The sequence below is a fragment of the Patella vulgata genome, chromosome 5 (genome assembly GCF_932274485.2).
Source record: "Patella vulgata chromosome 5, xgPatVulg1.2, whole genome shotgun sequence".
Classification (NCBI taxonomy): Eukaryota; Metazoa; Mollusca; class Gastropoda; family Patellidae; genus Patella; species Patella vulgata.
The window spans coordinates 1,609,975-1,628,886 of record NC_065883.2 but is presented as its reverse complement, the minus strand read 5'-3'; the positions used below and the strand labels follow the sequence as shown (position 1 = coordinate 1,628,886).

The 18,912-nt window shown below is 37.5% G+C and overlaps 1 protein-coding gene across 1 annotated transcript; it reads right to left on the bottom strand.

The window, feature by feature from the left end:
* Positions 1–2,149: 2,149 nt before the first annotated feature.
* On the bottom strand, positions 2,150–10,993 carry LOC126822747 (glutamate receptor ionotropic, delta-1). The gene is made up of 6 exons (XM_050551804.2): positions 10,910–10,993; positions 10,555–10,642; positions 9,523–9,835; positions 8,074–8,291; positions 3,215–3,480; positions 2,150–2,497 (listed from the first exon to the last, which is right to left on the bottom strand). Exons 3-6 carry the CDS (start codon positions 9,797–9,799, stop codon positions 2,242–2,244), a joined length of 1,017 nt encoding a protein of 338 aa, XP_050407761.1. The 5' UTR covers positions 9,800–9,835; positions 10,555–10,642; positions 10,910–10,993; the 3' UTR covers positions 2,150–2,241.
* Positions 10,994–18,912: the final 7,919 nt, after the last annotated feature.

Below are 18,912 nucleotides of genomic sequence, written 5' to 3'. Positions count from 1 at the left end.
TTCCCCAAGGATCTGTCTTGGGACCAATTCTATGCACTAACTATACCCCTCCCCTGGGTGAAATCATCTGCAAACACTGTGTAGACTACCATCTTTATGAAGACGACAATAGGACCACCATGTGATATTCCAGACAAACAATATCAACTGGAGCGTTGCATTGAGAACATTAGAATATGGATGACTGAAAACGTTCTTACACTGAACTCGGACAAAACAGAGTACATGACCATTGGTTCAAAATAACGGTTTCATCATTAGGTTGACATTTCATTCATGTTGGAAGTCATCAATTTAACTCCGCTCAATCTGCCAGAAATTTGGGTGTTATTTTCAAGACTACTATGGATATGTCAAAACAAGTTGCAGCAGTATCGGAGGCATGTAACTTTCAGCTGTTCAACATGGGTCGTCTACGAAAATACTTAAATGCAGATTCAAGTAAACTGTTAGTGAACTCTTTAATCACATCTAGATTGAACTATTGGCATTTGTTACTTTACGGAATTCCAGCTTCTTCTCTTCGCTCACTACAAAAGATACAAAACACTGCTGCACGCCTAATCACAAGAACAAAACCCCAAGACCACATAACATCTGTTCTCAAGTCCCTTCACTGTATGCCCATAAACAGACGTATTCATTACAAGTGCATCCATGGTTTAACTCCTGACCACCTGAGTGATCATCTGCAGATCAAAAGTGGAGAAAGGACAACTCGGCCAACAACAAAACACAACCTAGTCGTTCCAAAAACTTTGAAAGTATCCTGTCGTGATAGGGCTTTTTCAGTTGCAGAACCTATCCAATGGAATAAACTCCCAACAACAATAAAGGAAACCAGAACATCTGAGTCCTTTAAATCATCACTTATTTAATTGCGAATACCAAACGTGACAGTGCTGCTCATCGATTTGAACAGTTCTAGATGAGAGGCGCTTTATAAATTGGTTATTATTATTATTATTTTGCTTTTATAGTCTATGATATCACAGCAGGCGTTAAATAAAGATGCATTTCACACATACACACAGCTGATTATCATTCCAACCCGTCCATTCTGCGATAACTAAATACACAGTCTGATAGTAATTGATTCACACTCATTTTTACTTATATAGTCGACACCCTGCCCGCCCTTCCGCCCGACCACTTTGAGAACTAAATACCCCATCTTATAGTACTTGTCTTACCCTCAAATAATATTTGATCCCTTCATTTTCCTACCTGTTGTTGTAGAGGTCTTTATGTAATACTATATGGCCTATATACTGTAGAGATTATTTAAGTCTTTGGCTAGACCCAGTGACAACGAGAACTGGGCTAACAATGATATGTCTGGTAGATTAAAATCGGACGACATCATAGTCTGGTAATCCAACTATTGTAAACTGATGTTTTAGACACGTGGACAACCGTCCCCCAGGGTGCCCATATAAGTACACTGTGTTGAAATCCAGGGTAGCCTCTGAGCAGTTGACCAGTCAGATAAAGGTGTGCCTGGCCACTTTCCCGGGGGTCAGCACATGCCTCATGCACGTATCCTCTGTATAAAGAAGTACAGGGTTTAAGTTTAAATTAAGCAGTATTTCAAATTCCAAGAAGGACGTTCCAACAGCCTCCTCAACTGAGATGCTGGAAAACACCACCGTAAACACATGCAGTTTGACTTTTGGGGACTTATGACAGGCGTACCTCACCAACGAAGATGGCGGACATTGTCCATCCATACTACCAGGGGTGATACTAAACCAATGGGTTTTAATTGATTCGCATCAGAGCTGATCTAGTTAGCTTTAATAGTTTTGATGGAGGTGGGGACATCTGGCGGGGTATCCCATTAGTTCGTGATGGTGAGGATTTTTCAGTGAATTTCAATGGGGTCGCTTCTGATCGAGCTTACTTTTGGGGATGGTTGGAAGAGGGTGGGGGTGTGGTGGGGGGGGGGGGGGGGTCTGGTAGGGGCAACGCCACCACTGCCAATGTCTAACATTGTCAATTCAGGATACGGAGGGGGTACGTACTCCATCAATGTCAAAAATGGTATAAAGCGTTTCAACACAACATTTGAGACTAGCACATTGTATTTTTTTTAATTTACAAATGCAATTTAATTTCTGTGGGAATATTCTTCTAAACCCAGGCAACCAATGATGGGGCCATTTTTAACAATTGCAGAAAGAATCCAACACATTTCAGACTTGCTTGTCATTGGTAGTAAGAATAGATAAAATACAATATTTAATTTTCTGGGGAAATTCTTCCAAAACAAGGCAACCGACACTTAATAACGGGGCCATTTTTAACGAAACAGCTCTCTATGAGCATCGTAACGGTAGCCACGACAACACCGATCAATACAACATAGAAAGCACTCTGTATGTCCAGTAATTCTATAACTTTAGATGAAGCTGATTTCTCCTGACACGTTCCGGGATCAGGCCACCAATTACGCTGTAAAATCAACGCCAGTCCACTTTCCAATATTTTCATGGTTCTGAAAAGAGATTTTTATAGTCTTATAGGATATCCGGGTGTGTAGTCTCTCTGACCGAGGGCCTGACAAGGGCAGCTGTCTAGTCGTTCGGATGGGGCGAAAAACCGAAGTCCCGTGTACACATTGGCGTGCACGTAAAAGATCCCTTGACAGTTGGAATTCGATATAAGAGTAGGCCGTAGTGCCACTGTCCGGGCAAAATTTCCCTTATAGCACACTGTATGGCGTTTGTTCGTCTTCATTAGCTCAGTATAGGAGCAGAACAGTAGGACGTTAAACCTAATTTCATTTCATTTCATTTCACATTCTCTCTGCGAAATCGCAACTGAGCAGCACGTTACTGCAATTTGTAAGAAAGACTATAGACTGTCAATAGTACTAGGGGAACTCGTGATTCGTTATAAAAAAATAATTGTAATGCGTCCTCATTTTGGTAGTGGATGTAAGTAATGATTAATATATTATATCTAGGTTTAGTCAACACATTACATCAATCAGAGAGAGAGAAAGGAGAGAGAGAGAGAGAGAGAGAGAGAGAGAGAGAGAGAGAGGAGGGATTTAACGTCCACTCGACACAAACTAGGTCATTTCGGGCACTAACATATGGTTTAATTTTATTTCAATAATTCGTTTGCGCGTAGTAGAACCCGGAGAAAACCCACGAGGTTGGACAGGCGACCCTCCTCCTTGTCACGAAAACAAAATAGTTACACGTACTCTTCGGAAAAATATTTTGCATACGGTGAACCTTTCTGAACAGCATATGCATAGTTCTGAGGAACAAACTTTTCTTTTAACATTGTGAATTGACAAGATTCCATCATCCACATGTGTGCGGCAGGTACATCAGCAATAAAACCATAATCTTCCGTCATTACTTTATGTTTGTGTACATCCGAATCTGGACTCAAAACCTGCGGATCTGTTCTGTTAAACTCAACTATTCCTTGCCACATTCTCTTGAAGTCAGATAAATTTGAATTCTAAAAAATAAATATATATATTCTCTTCAAAAAAAGTAGGGGATATTCAGAAACAATACAAAACTGTGGAAATGCACTGCTGTTTTTATTATAGGTAACCAGTGTATGTTAATAACAGGCCAATTGCCTACACATGAACATTAGCAGTTCATATGGGCGGCTTATCTGACGGCTCATTTCACTCGTAAAGAGATACACCGTAAGAAGTGAAAATGGACGTTTTTGATTTTTGTCTTAATGATGAGTAATTGCTCCACCAATCCTCAGACATTCAACAATTCCTCGTGGCATGCTCCTAATCAACCGTCCAATCACGATTTGGGGCAATCTGACCCACTCCTCCTGCAGTGCCACGGCCAATTCTTGCAGTGTTGTCGGTTGTGGTTGACGTCGACGAACACGTCTCCCGATCAAATTAAACGTAAAACACTAAAGCAAAGATACGCTAAACAGTAAATCTTATGTAAGAACCGATAGGAAAGCAAACATTGCTCGATAAACCAGCACGCGGCAGTTTTCATCAACCCTTCCTTGAAGTGTCAAATTTGACAATGAACCCCTCCCACGTGTATGGCGCTATTGTGCAAATTATCTTGGGGAGGCCCTACACGGTAAACTCCGCCCCCTACGACCATGACCGGGAATTTTATTCGGGCATATTATTTTTGCCCCCTCTCTAACACGCATTGGACTAAACGTGCTACGAGGGAAATTTTTCCCGGACAAAATTACTTATCTACTTATTTGTACGACAACTAAAATAATGTAATTAGTTTTTGTCTGTATCATATATTATTTAAAATTGTACATATATTATACACCCAAACCAGAAGGAAGCAAATTAATATAAGTCTACTTGGCTTGTTTTGTATCCTATTCTTTATGTCTTTATAGTTTATAATATTCTTGAAATAAATAGGGGGGGTTGGATGGCTGAATGGTTAGCGTGCGCGCGCTGTATCCCAAAGTCTGTCATTGAGTCGACTGGCGTGGTTTCGAATCCCCGGTTGTACGTGGCAAGGAGTAGGGTCGCCTGTCCAACCTCGTGGGTTTTCTCCGGGTCCTCCGGTTTCCTCCCACTGCTAAAGACCCTACGCGCAAGCGAATTATGTAAATAAAATTGAACCATATGTTAGTCCCGAAATGACCTAGTTTGTGTCGAGTGGACGTTAAACCCCATTTCTCTCTCTCTCTCTCTTGAAATAAATACTGTTTAAACCATATCTATTCCATATTTGGAATTTAGCTGTTATCAGTCTATGACGTAAGCAATTAGGGGTGTTGGCACCTTTAAAAGAGCAAAACCAGCGCTCATATGATCAGACACTAGATAATAATTTGATTCTGAGACGACCATTTGATTCTGAGAGCCACAGGAGTCGCGTGGAGAGAAAGAGATGTTAAGGTTTTAGTATTGTAATGTAGACTATTGTTTAAGTGCTTTGACATAAAAACGTATATCAAAATTATTGTTGTTCCTGTTACATATTTGATTTCGGTATCTTGTGTAAGTTGCTGACAATAGTGTAATATACACCTTGTGTAACTTACTGACAATAGTGTAATATTGTTACAAAATGACATGTTATGCCCCCTGCCATCTTGACATGTGAAAGTAATTTGAATATCAAATCTACCTGCCGACCCCTGTAGATCTTGGTAGCATTATGTAACTTATGTAACTTTAACTTGTTGATGGCATGTCTTATCTTACTTCTTTGTCTGATAAACTATACTGAACGTTAACTGATATGAAACATGATACATTATAGCAGATGCCTAATGAGATTCCTTTGTGTGTGGAAAGGTTTATAAACCCAGATTAAGAAACAAATAGGCAGAGAGGTCCAGGCAGGACAGGAGAGCAGGCGGAGGCTAGGCGACGTCTGGTAGTTAACTACAAGCCACGCAGGTCATGGAGTTAAGACCAGACAACGGCCAACTAATGTAATTTAGTCCTGGGTGTCTTTAACATTACGATGTTTGTACATAATATGTTAGAAGCAGAATAAAAGTATTAATAGAAGCTGAAACTAGTCTTGTCATCCGAACCTGATTAAAGAACCAATACTGTCACATATTAATTGGCGCCGCTGACCAGAGCAACGTTTGAAGTCCACCACTAGAAGACCACAGGCCACAGATATTAGTCTACACGGGTAAGTCTTTTTCTAATCCTACCATGGCCGGTTAATAATGACATTGTGCTATAATGTATTATAATTTAACTGGGAAATCAGCAGTTTATCATCACGCTTTATTAAATATCATGGTGTAGTTACTTAATTTAATATAACGTTCAAGCTAGTAGTGGAACAGTCCTTAACTATTTGTAGGAAAATGACTAAAACAAAATTGTATATATATTGTTTGTTTTACAATGGGTCATGTTGTTTTTAAAAGATTATAAATTATAATTGTTTGTTTTGAACACATATTTTGGCATTTAAAATTAGTATTAATAGGTTAATATCGAAAAGTAAAATGTTTTATGATTGTTTAACTCGAATTGGGTTAACAGTATCGTAATTTGAAATTTAACCCAATAACATTCACACAGTATTACCGCGTTTATCTCTAAGGTTTTTTATTTGTTTTGTCTATACGTGTATATTACCCCAAGTGTTAATGGGATGGCCCGATATTTACGGGAAAGATTTTATTCGTGTTTAACGTAGTACCCCAAATGTTAATGGGATGACCCGATATGTACAGGAGAGATTTTTTTTATTATTTTTATTTTGTGATACCCCAATAATATAGATTGGGAGGTCCCGATATGTTACGGGAAAAGGTTTATGTGAAACCCCAGTCAGGTGGGATTGGTTTAACCCCAGGAGAGGGTCGTGCTCAGAATTAGGAGCGAACGTATTGTCTTGTTTTGTGTTGTGTTTAAAAAATTATAGAGATAAACCGTTATTAATTTTGATAACTTCTTTCAAAATATCTTATTGAAGATTGGTAAAATGTGTTCAGATCATTCATTATTCTTTATCTTGAGATAAAACAATATGGCATCCTAATTTCAATTCTATCCATATAAATAATAATGTAAATATCGTTAGATAGCTAATTTAAGTCTGTTCCACTTGCTAATTTGATTAACTATTAATTAAGTTCACTCCATGATATGATAAACAGATGATAAAACTTGGGCACGGGCGACAATTATAATACTCTTCATAGCACATGTCATAACGCACCGTTCCGGCCAGGTGGTATGGAAGAGATAAGACTAACGGAAAACACTGACCCCTTGCTATTACGGAAAACTTATACAAGAAGAAGACGACGGAATAAAGGAAGAAGAAAAAAATGAATTTGTATCTCCCTACAGTTGACCACAACGACGATGTACGGAAGAAGAAAATGGATATAATTTCTACATTGCGCGTGTGACCATTATAATGATATATATTATATATTCGCGTGTGTTATGAAAATAATTTATATAGATGTGATTTCAGTAACTCGCGTGTGTGCAAAACAGAATAGTGTGCGTTATATGCGATTCCAAGAACTCGTGTGTGTGAACATTAAAATTATCTGCGACATAATGTATGAACATTCTAGTATATTTTCAACCAGTTTTTTATTCTTTGCCATTTAAATTTTTATTTTTGTTTATTTAACTTTTAATCAGTATATTGTAATTTTTCGTATTTTTGTTTATATTTTAATTAGGGTAGTTATTCTCGACTCCATTTATATTTAAGTTTGTAACTGTCTTAAAATAAGTTATTTCATATAATTCATAACTTTATTGAAAAAAGGGAAGGTATGTTACAAAATGACATGTTATGCCCCCTGCCATCTTGACATGTGAAAGTAATTTGAATATCAAATCTACCTGCCGACCCCTGTAGATCTTGGTAGCATTATGTAACTTATGTAACTTTAACTTGTTGATGGCATGTCTTATCTTACTTCTTTGTCTGATAAACTATACTGAACGTTAACTGATATGAAACATGATACATTATAGCAGATGCCTAATGAGATTCCTTTGTGTGTGGAAAGGTTTATAAACCCAGATTAAGAAACAAATACACAGAGAGGTCCAGGCAGGACAGGAGAGCAGGCGGAGGCTAGGCGACGTCTGGTAGTTAACTCCAAGCCACGCAGGTCATGGAGTTAAGACCAGACAACGGCCAACTAATGTAATTTAGTCCTGGGTGTCTTTAACATTACGATGTTTGTACATAATATGTTAGAAGCAGAATAAAAGTATTAATAGAAGCTGAAACTAGTCTTGTCATCCGAACCTGATTAAAGAACCAATACTGTCACAATATACACCCAGTGTAACTTTCTGACAATAGTGTAATATAAACTCCGTGTAACTTACCGACAATAGTGTAATATACACCCAGTATACCTTACTGACAATAGTGTAATATACACCCAGTATAACTTACTGACAATAGTGTGATATAAACCATGTGTAACTTACTGACAATAGTGTAATATATACCGTGTGTAACTTACTGACAATAGTGTAATATACACCATGTGTAACTTACTGACAATAGTGTTATATACATCATATGTAACTTACTGACAATAGTGTAATATACACCCAGTGTAACTTACTGACAATAGTGTGATATAACTAGATCCACCAACTGTTCCCCATTTATATTCATCTTGGGATACCATTTGTTTCAGGGTGTCAAACGGTAAATCCTTTTCATTTACAGTAAGGGATGCGATGAGGTTACCGCTGTATGTAGCCACGGATATCAAGCAAAAAATCCACCAACAGGCTATTAAAGATCGTCCAGACACAGATGCTGATAAACTTGGTCCACCTAATAAAACCAAAAAGACTCAATCACAAAAAAATATTAAAACTAGTCCGTCCAGTTTACAACCAATGTTAATATGACCAACTGCCTGGATGGTCGAGATAACTTTAATAACACTTTAAACATACATTATACAAGAGGTAAATCTGCCTATTGCAGGTCTTTCTTTAGGCCTGAAATTTTACCTAAATTATTGAATAGACATTAATTAACTCATCCAGGCCATAATCAACTCACCATGTCATCGCTAGCCTGCAATATTTACTGGATTAGTATTCGATTTGGTGCTCAACTCTCATTCATGATTTAATCATGAAATGAATAATCGAGACTCTGGTTTTTATTGTATCGACTTTAGTAACGATGATCGAGGCTAGGCCGAAAATTCAATCGCTTAATTCTCAGCAAATTGCCTTTACATTATCTATTTTTTAACTATTATAGTGAGAACTGCCAGCCCTTTATCTAATCTCCCATAATGTCTAATAGATAGATAGATAGATATAAATGGGGTTTAACGTCCAATCGACACAAACTATGGTATTTCACGACTAACATAAGGTTCAACTGTATTTCAATAATTCGCTTGCGCATATGGGTCTTTAGAAGTCAGGGGGGGGGGGGCAGAGGACCCAGGTGTTAACCATTCGGCCACCCAGCAAATGTTTGATGATCCCGTAGTGGGTGCAAGTGCTAGCTAAATGGATGATCCCGTAGTGGGTGCAAGTGCTAGCTAAATGGAATTGGTATTTTCTCTGTAAAACTTCATAATTAACATTTTCTTCATAATGAATAAAGGGGATCACGTGGCTAAGTGGGTAAGACGCTGGCTCGCTAGCCTGGAGGTCGGGTGTTCGATCCCTGCATTGGCCGAGAAAGTTCATCCAGATTTTCCGGCGTGGTTCCCCCTTGGCAGTGATGCAGGACGGAGGGCCTGACAAGGAAAGCTGTCTAGTCTTTCGGATGAGACGAAAAACCGAGGTCCCGTGTATACATTGGAATGCACGTAAAAGATCCCTTGGCAGTTGGAATTCGATATAAGAGTAGGCGATAGTGCCGCTGCCCGGGCAAAATTATCCCTCATAGCACACTGTATGGCTTATGCCCGTCTTCATTGGCCCAGCATATAGGAGCAGAACAGTAGGACGTTAAACCCCATTTCATTTCATTTCATTTTCATAATGAATAATTTCTTTCAAAATATTAATATTTCATGCCTCAAATACTAACTGACCTTGAGCCAGCATGGCGCCAAATAAGTAGAGCATTGTACCCTGTAGAGTCGGTCTGACTTTCCTAGATCGTAAATAGAACGGATTAAACTGTTCGATGGTATACAGGAATACAGATATAACACAGAAGGTAGCCGCAAGACAAATATGAACCTCAATTTTAAACGGCTCCACCAATTTCAACCATTTATTGCGATTCGGATCTGGTAAGCGGAACACAACAGTATTGTATGTGTAGTAGAACGGCGAGATGAAGTCGATCACCTGGAGGCGTTCCATTGAAATGGAGAGTGGACCGACTACTAACTCAACTTCCTGCAATAGACAGACGTTGGTTGGTTTTATATCTTCTATAAAATACAGATCCGAATTCGTTTCGTCTTTTTATAGTTCAACGCTGATTGATTAATAAATGTCTGAAGTCATAGGGTCAAACGCCGCTCGTACGACCCATGTCGCGACCTTCCAGTACAACCTGTCGGATCTTCATGTAGTGTGGGCTATCGAAAGTATAAAAAACCCAAACGAAATATAGACCTGTATTGTAATCAGATTGCCATTTAGAATATATTGCGATATTTTCAATTCATGAAATCATAGTCGTTGAGCTAATTGTGGACTGTTAATCGGTTTAGTCGTTCCGCTTGCAAAATAGGGTAGTTGGGAAGGAAATCCTGGAAATCCAGTGAATCCGTATATTTAATCAAGCGAAGGCGAGGTAGATACGTAATAGATTCTTCTAGCTCTACACAACCATTGATAATGGTTAGAATGCGAGGAAGAGGCTGATGAGAGCGGACATCAATCAAATAAACATCGAAAACGGGACCTAATAATGATATGAGAGTTTTAACAGCTATTTTGGACATTCTTTAAACAAGAACTGTCTTTATCCGTTCATCTACTGATAAAAAATAGCCTCAATACAAAAATGTTTTTATTTGAACTTCGAAAATAGAACTTCCAAAATGCCAACAAAGTAAATTGTGGGGAGTAGTATCAGGTTTTCTAGAGAGAATAAGTAGACATATTACCCGTCTAACAAGTTGACCAACTACACCAGTCCAGCTATCATTATTAATTCTTCCCCATTCTCCATCTTCTGGTTCGCAGAGCTCGACACTGGTCATAGAAAACAATGCAAATATAAACAATTAACTCTAGCCCATTCTCCATCTTTTGGTTAACAGAGAACGACATTTATCATAGAACACAATCAAACGGAAACAATTAACTATTCCTCATTCTAGTTCACCGAGAACAACACTTGTCATAGAACACAACCAAACAACAACCAATTAACTCTACCCCATTGTCTACTTATTTACAACAAAAACAATCCTCGACTTATTTATAAATAATTAATTTGTATTTTGTTTCGTTCCTAACTTATACTATGCTCCGAAATTTCAGTCTCAGGAAAGTCGGACAAGCTATACTACTACTGCTATGTATAGGATATTAACCTATCCGAGTTTGATACGATTGAGAACACGCGGGCGAAGCCCAAGTGTTCTCTATCATATCAATCCGAGATGGAGTAGGTTTATATCTGACATATACAACGCCATTTCACCCTTAAATTTAATGGGCTCTTCCATTAAAAGGCAACAATGATTGGATAATTGCTCGATAGTTTCCGCCAAATAGCGAAAATTACCGAAATAATCACGTGCAATTACGTGCATGTTTTTGTTTATATGTCGCCATTTTGGAGTATTGAATTGAACGCAAAAACAAAATGTATAGTAATACGAAGTCAAACGAATAATCAATCCTGTTTAGCCAACATATTGACGATGGAATAGATGTGAATGCAAATATCGATGAGGATCTATCCAAAGCCTGAAGAAAATTTGGATCAAAAGGCATTCTTTTCGGATAATTCTGACAGTGAACCCAGATTGAAGGTTTTCGGTGGTATTCGGTCAGTTCAGAGAAGGATTTGACCGACTGTTTTAAGTGGACTGTACCCAAAAATACTTTATAAAGGAACTCTTGAGCGATAAATACTTCAAGTCTAGGAGTGTGTGGACGGAAAGAAAATTCTGAAAGATATCATAGACATGGAGTATGAATAACCGATTTAAATATGCCGATAAGTACGCCGTCTATTTCTGCCCTGAATGCTACAAACTGTACCATAGCAATTTTTAATTGTCAAAAGAATAAAAGTTTATTTCTGTGTTTTTTGTATTATTTCGATCATCTTCGTCATCAGCGGTTGATATGAGCCGAATATATCGACCTAAGATGACGTCATTACTGTGATGACGTCATCAGCGGTTGATATGAACGAATATATCAACATGTGATGACGTCATGACATGTTGTTATGAGATATACCTGCTATGGACATCAAAGAAAAAACTACCGCCAGTTGTATATATATATATATATAGCAGTAGTAAGTCGTTGTTCTAATGTTCAGTTTATATATATATATATATATATATATATATATATATATATATATATATATATATATATATATATATATATATATTTTCTTTAACACTATTTGTTGATACATAATATGTAAATATTATAAATGAAATGAAATGGAGTTTAACGACCTACTGTTTTGCTCCGAACTGGGCTAATGAAGACGGGCATATGCCATACAGTGTGTTATGAGGGACATTTTGCCCGGAAAGCGGCACTACGGCCTACTCTTATATCGAATTCCAACTGTCACGGGTTCTTTTACGTGCACGCCAATATGTACACGGGGCCTCGGGTTTTCGTCTCAACCGAATGACTAGACAGCTATCCTTGTCAGGCCCTCCGTACTGCATCACTGACAAGGGGGAACCACGCCGGAAAATCTGGGATCGAACACCCAGCGTCTTACCCACTTAGCCACCGTGACCCCCTACATATTATAAAGATACCATATATAATTATTGGATTTGAAAACAAGTCGGAGTTTATATAAATTCACCAACCGTAAGAAATCATTTGCATAAATATGAATATATTGTTTTTAAAAAATGACCATAATCTGTACACTGGTATAAATTAGAAACGAGGAGATATTTAAATGGGCATTATGTGACATTAGATAAAGAGTTGACAGTTCTCACTACAATAGTTAAAACATAGATAACGTAAATAGAACATGCTGAAATTTCAGTCAAATTGCTCCACACTGAAGCGAAATGGGGGGTTGGATGGCTGAATGGTTAGCGTGCGCGCGCTGTATCATAAAGTCTGTCATTGAGTCGACTGGTGTGGTTTCGAATCCCCGGTTGTACGTGACAAGGAGTAGGGTCGCCTGTCCAACCTCGTGGGTTTTCTCCGGGTCCTCCGGTTTCCTCCCACTGCTAAAGACCCCTACGCGCAAGCGAATTATTGAAATAAAATTAAACCATACGTTAGTCCCGAAATGACCTAGTTTGTGTCGAGTGGACGTTAAACCCCATTTCTCTCTCTCTCTCTCTGAAGCGAAATGTTAAGTTTTGAATTTTAGGATAGCCTCGATCATCATTACCAAAGTTTCGATTATCCATTTTTCAAAAAATGTATTCCAATCCGCTAAATAACGCAGGCTAGCGACGGCACCGAGAGTTGATTATGGTCTGGATAAGCTAATTAATCTCTAATTAATAATTGAGATAACATTTTAGTCCTAAAGAAAGACTTGCAATGTGCACACTTAACTCTTAAATAATGTATGTTTAACTAAAAGTTATATTGGACATAAATCAAATGAGTTAATATACAGGCGATATATTCCGGGAATCGGCGTGAGTGTGAGTTTACAGAAATAAAAGACAAACTGGATTCAGTATTGTAATCAAGTATAATGACAAATACTATAATACTAGAGATACGGCAAGCCCTTGTCTCTATTTTAGTTTTCAAGTCCTCAAGTTATAAAATAACATGTAAAATACTGTTTATTTACCTAAAATTTAAAGACAAAGTCCTCAAGTTATAAAATAAAATACAAAATACTGTTTATTTACCTAAAATTTAAAGCTGTTTGAAGAACATGTAATATATCATAGGCATAACCATAGTACTGTAAACTTCCATTGACAGATGGTAATCGCCGTGAAAACATCTGCCACTGTAATTAATAATATATCTATAATAGCTGTCACTGTAATTATTAATATATCTATAATAGCTGTCACTGTAATTATTAATATATCTATAATAGCTGTCACTGTAATTATTAATATATCTATAATAGCTGCAACTGTAATTAATAATATATCTATAATATCTACCACTGTAATTAATAATATATCTATAATAGTTGTCACTGTAATTAATAATATATCTATAATAGCTGTCACTGTTATTAATAATATATCTATAATAGATGTCACTGTAATTAATAATATATCTATAATAGCTGTCACTGTTATTAATAATATATCTATAATAGCTGTCACTGTAATTATTAATATATCTATAATAGCTGTCACTGTAATTATTAATATATCTATAATAGCTGCAACTGTAATTAATAATAATATATTTACAATAGCTGCCACTTTAATAAATGCAAGCTCTATATAATATCAATCAAATGATACTTACCTGATTTGTAGACGTCTTAAAAACTCTTTGATTAAAACCAAAATTTGTATTAGGAAATATAATAACACCAGGATATAGATTAACATGGTGTGTATAATTAACATGTCCTACTCGACTTAATACTCTTCCTTCTCTTTTATATAATAACGTATATACTTCAGCTCTCCAACAATCACTCAACCTTGTCAGATCCTGTAATACAAGATATAGTAACGTATATACTTCAGCTCTCCAACAATCACTCAACCTTGTCAGATCCTGTAATACAAGATATAATAACGTATATACTTCAGCTCTCCAACAATCACTCAACCTTGTCAGATCCTGTATGAGAAGAGATGGGATTAACAGATGGTTTTTATTCTATTATGTGTGCACCTATAGGGAGGTGAATTTTGTCCTGTGGAGTATCCGCACAAACTGATTAAAATACAGATCTATATTTCGTTTCTTTTTTTATACCTTCGATGGCGTCCACTGCATGTGTGGCACTACGGGGTACATATGTGTGATACTTTGGGGTAGCTGTGACATTATGGTCTAGGACCTGCTTCGACTTCACGCTGTGGGATCAATTTTTTCAATCATCAATTAACTGACTCTGGAACACCGTTTATGTTGTTACTAAGTTTATATAATTAAACAAATACAGCAGACTACAAAGTTATGATAGTACTTTTCGAGTTTTTAAAATATCCACGGTCTGAGTTTAATATCCTTTCGAACTCAAACCTAACAGTTTAAACGTGGCAAGACCCACACACTTCTTGATTGTTCTACATGTGTTCACCCTAGCCTCTAAGCCGAGGAGGCTATAGGTATGGTGATCTCCCGAGCTCGAAAAGATTGTCCGAGGGTAAATCAAACCCGCTCTTTCCTATACAGAAAATGTAATGCGTCATCTATTAGGGCGGGACAATTACCATTTTTGGGTAAGTGTTTCATATAGGCACCTTTTAACGTCAACATTATTCTATTTAATTGGACTAATCCGTGCACGAGATGACTGGACGATAGTACCCTACTTTCCAGAAATGGATACTGACATAAGTGTCTGTGAGTTAGACTAAGATAGTAGCAGATTACTGCAAGCTACTTCATTACCCTAGTTTTCGTCACACATCATGTAGGTAAAGATTTCTATATTAAACAGAACACTTTTCTTAGACCTAAAATAACCCTGTAGTGTTATACATGACGATCTGACTAGTTGTGGTGGGAGGTCGCGTCAGGGTTCATACAAACGGATTTTGACACTATGACATCAGAGATTTGATTAACCAATCAGCGTTGATGTTTCTAGTGGGATAAACAGGTCCATGCTCGTACGGCAAGAACTCGCCGCAACAAACTGTTTCATTGGCTAATCCCTCACTTCAATCAGGTTATATAACAACCCTTTCAGATACCAGTGTAGTAAACACAAGTAAAACGAAATTTCCAACTATAAAAAACGAAACGAAATATGATCTGTGTTTTAATCAGATTGGTATTCGCATATTCTTCATCGAATTTCAATGGTTCTTTTACGTGTTTGCCAATATGTACACAGATGGTCAATGCCTCGGGCCACGTTTCTATAACCAGAATTGATTCTATACAAACAGTATCTCGTTAATCCCGGGGTCAGACTCTGGCATATTCAATTTTTTCGGCGTTGTCGTCTTTAAAAGACCGGGCCTGTATTAGATGTCTTAAAACATAATTTCAACAGACATGCAGCGTTGCTTATGAATTCTAGTCGTCTGGTCATTTCTACCGACCAGAAATAAAATCGTCCGAGCTCAGTCTCCAATAATCCCGTCAGACCAGGGTGGCATCCTTTCTGTGGTGCTATGACGACGGAAAATGGCCTCAGAGCGCATTAAGATCGCTATAGGCGTGGTGGAAACGCCAGATATCGTGCTATGGTCTCCATGGTCGCCAATGATCGTCGAATCACGACTTTGTTTTGAACATGTTCAAAACCAACGCCAAGGTTCTATGATCTGACCTCGAAAGCTGTAAGAACGCGATTTTTTTCATGTTTGTAATGTTTGGGGACATTTTGTCGCGTTGCGTTCACGTTTGCCAGCGCTTTCTGGTCGCCATACGTTCGCAGCAGCGCAGTAAGGACACCACTCTAATCTGACGGAGGCATAACTTTTTTAGACACAAGTATTAGGTTGATAAACTAAGATCGCACCAATACGTATTACTAAACACATTAACAAAACAAACTAAGAGCATTTTGTTTTACAGAAATGAAAACTAGTAACTTACGTGTTTCAGTGTGTTATAAACTAGTTCCGTCATATTATCACCATCTATCATCATGGTACTAACACGGGTTTGGATAATCTTCACAAATTGCTGAAAGGAGGAACATGAATAATATAAACTAAAATATTATAGTCGCCTGGATAATCTTCACAAAATGCTGAAAGGAGGAACATGTATAATATTTTATTAATTCCATTATATTATCCCCGTCTAGCATGATATTACTACGGGTTAAGACAATCTTCACAAATTGCTGAAAGAAACACGAACAACCAGAAATTGGCGATCATCTGTCCAGTAAACAGATTTACATTCATGGCGAACATCTGTCCAGTAATCAGACTTACATTAATGGCGAATATCTGTCCAGTAAACAGACTTACGTTAATGGCGAATATCTGTCCAGTAATCAGACTTACATTAATGGCGAACATCTGTCCGGTAAACAGACTTACATTAATGGCGAACATCTGTCCAGTAATCAGACTTACATTAATGGGGAACATCTGTCCAGTAAAAGGTAAATTAACAACAGCTAGATTATCCATCTTCAACTGGCAGCCATTTTGTAGAATTGTTTCACCATCTTCATCAAAAACCAACCATTTTGAAAAAGCAGCGAATCCCGTGGCTCCTTTATTAACTTCATCAAATAGTTCCACCTGTTATATACATAAACAGCTCATATTATCAACCCAACCATTCTTTAAACAAGGATTCAAAATTTGGTGGACGGAAGGGCTTCTTAAAACAAAAATTTAAGCTTAGATGTTTTTTTTCATCTTTTGTATGTTTCTTCAGAAAAGATTTGGCATAAGATGATTTTAATACAGGATTAATGTTTTACCTTTCGGCTACAGGACTATTTAATGTTTTACCTGATGTAAGATGGTTTTACCAGATGTAAGTGGTTTTACCTGATATATGGTTTTACCTGATGTAAGATGGTTTTACCTGATGTAAGATGGTTTTACCTGATGTAAGATGATGTAAATACAGGATTGAGAACACATCAATAACATATTTCTGGTTTCATATTCTGTCATATTGTAAATTGTATATAATAATTGTTTATACGTGTCTGATCCATTCCCCAGTTCATCAATATTATACATTATAATACCAACATCTAACATGGTCGTTAATTCCTGGATAATAAACCCTGTAATATATTAAACATGGTCGTTAATTCCTGGATAATAGACCCTGGAGAATATTAAACATAGTTGTCAATTCCTGGATAATAGACCCTGAAGGATATTTCAAATAATAATTATATTCACCACCTCCAACATACATATATCTAAAGCCATTCACAACGACATGTATATCAAACGTCAATGGTAACGGTCTTTACGACATAAAATGTAACACCAATCAACTAGAATAAAGAATCGGAACATGGGAGGAATCTAATATAGGTTTCGACGAAACGGAACATCAGATCAAGGTAAAGGTCTGTAATTTTCTAACAAGATATCGTAACAAAATGGGACAACTGTGTATGTTACGATCTAAAATTCTGTGTTTCATATTATATTAACCGACCATGATCTTATAACAACCATCTTGGAATTGTGACGTTATTGCAAGATTCGAAGTCTGTCACGTAATGCGCAATTGGCCAAAGAACAAACATGCCAAGGCTCATGTCGGTGTCGTACTCGAATCGAAGAATACCACACCCTTTTCTTTATAAAGAACAACATCAAGATAATTAGCAAGTGTTTAGAACCATATCTTGATTCAGCTATAATTTATAAATATTTATCAACCGTATTCAAATTAGGAGGGCCATTGGTTCTAATACAAGGTAACCTATCAACTCAACCTACGTCTATTGTCACCAGGTAACCAAGGTAACCTATCAACTCAACTTACTTTTGTTGTGGTCGTACAGAATAATCATATTCTTCCAGCCCAGATCTTCGATGATGGACGACATTACTTTGACTCTATTCAACTCATCTCTGGCATACACACAGAAGTCCCCCATCGAGCTCTGGTCTATATTTCCCCGTACATCACACGATTCAGTTATGAGTGGATCTTTTCCTGGTGGTGGTACACTGATGCAGCTATAGGAGAAATCTCTTGGTAGGACGGTTTCCAGAAAGTTCGACTCTTCACACAAACCATTTGTAAATAACCAGACATCGTAGGATTGGTTAAAAAATGAGTTGGCTGGGGAAAAAACCCGAAACTCTTATGTGAATTCACAATGCGATTATATCATTGAACTATAAGGGATGGGAGAGAGAGAGAGAGAGAGAGAGAGAGAGAAATGGGGTTTAACGTCCACTCGACACAAACTACGCCATTCCGGAACTAACATATGGTTCAATTTTATTTCAATAATTCACTTGCACGTAGGGGCCTTTAGCAATGGGGGGACGCCGGATTACACAGAGAAAACCCACGAGGTTGGACAGGCGACCCTACCCCCTGTCCTATACAATCTTGCAATCGATACCACGCCAGCTGACTCAATGACAGACCTTATGATAAAACACGTAGGCGCTAACAATTCGGCCATACAATTAATGAATCAAAGAGTACCTCTGATGTTTGTCTTC

Excerpts from the sequence above, each read along its gene's own strand:
- LOC126822747 (XM_050551804.2), bottom strand. The coding sequence starts at position 9,799 with ATGGAACGCCTCCAGGTGATCGACTTCATCTCGCCGTTCTACTACACA. Across the intron at positions 8,292-9,522 it reads TGGCGCCATGCTGGCTCAAG|GTGGACCAAGTTTATCAGCA; the intron begins GTCAGTTAGTAT and ends TGGTTTTATTAG. Across the intron at positions 2,498-3,214 it reads GCAAAATATTTTTCCGAAGA|AACCATGAAAATATTGGAAA; the intron begins GTACGTGTAACT and ends ATCTCTTTTCAG.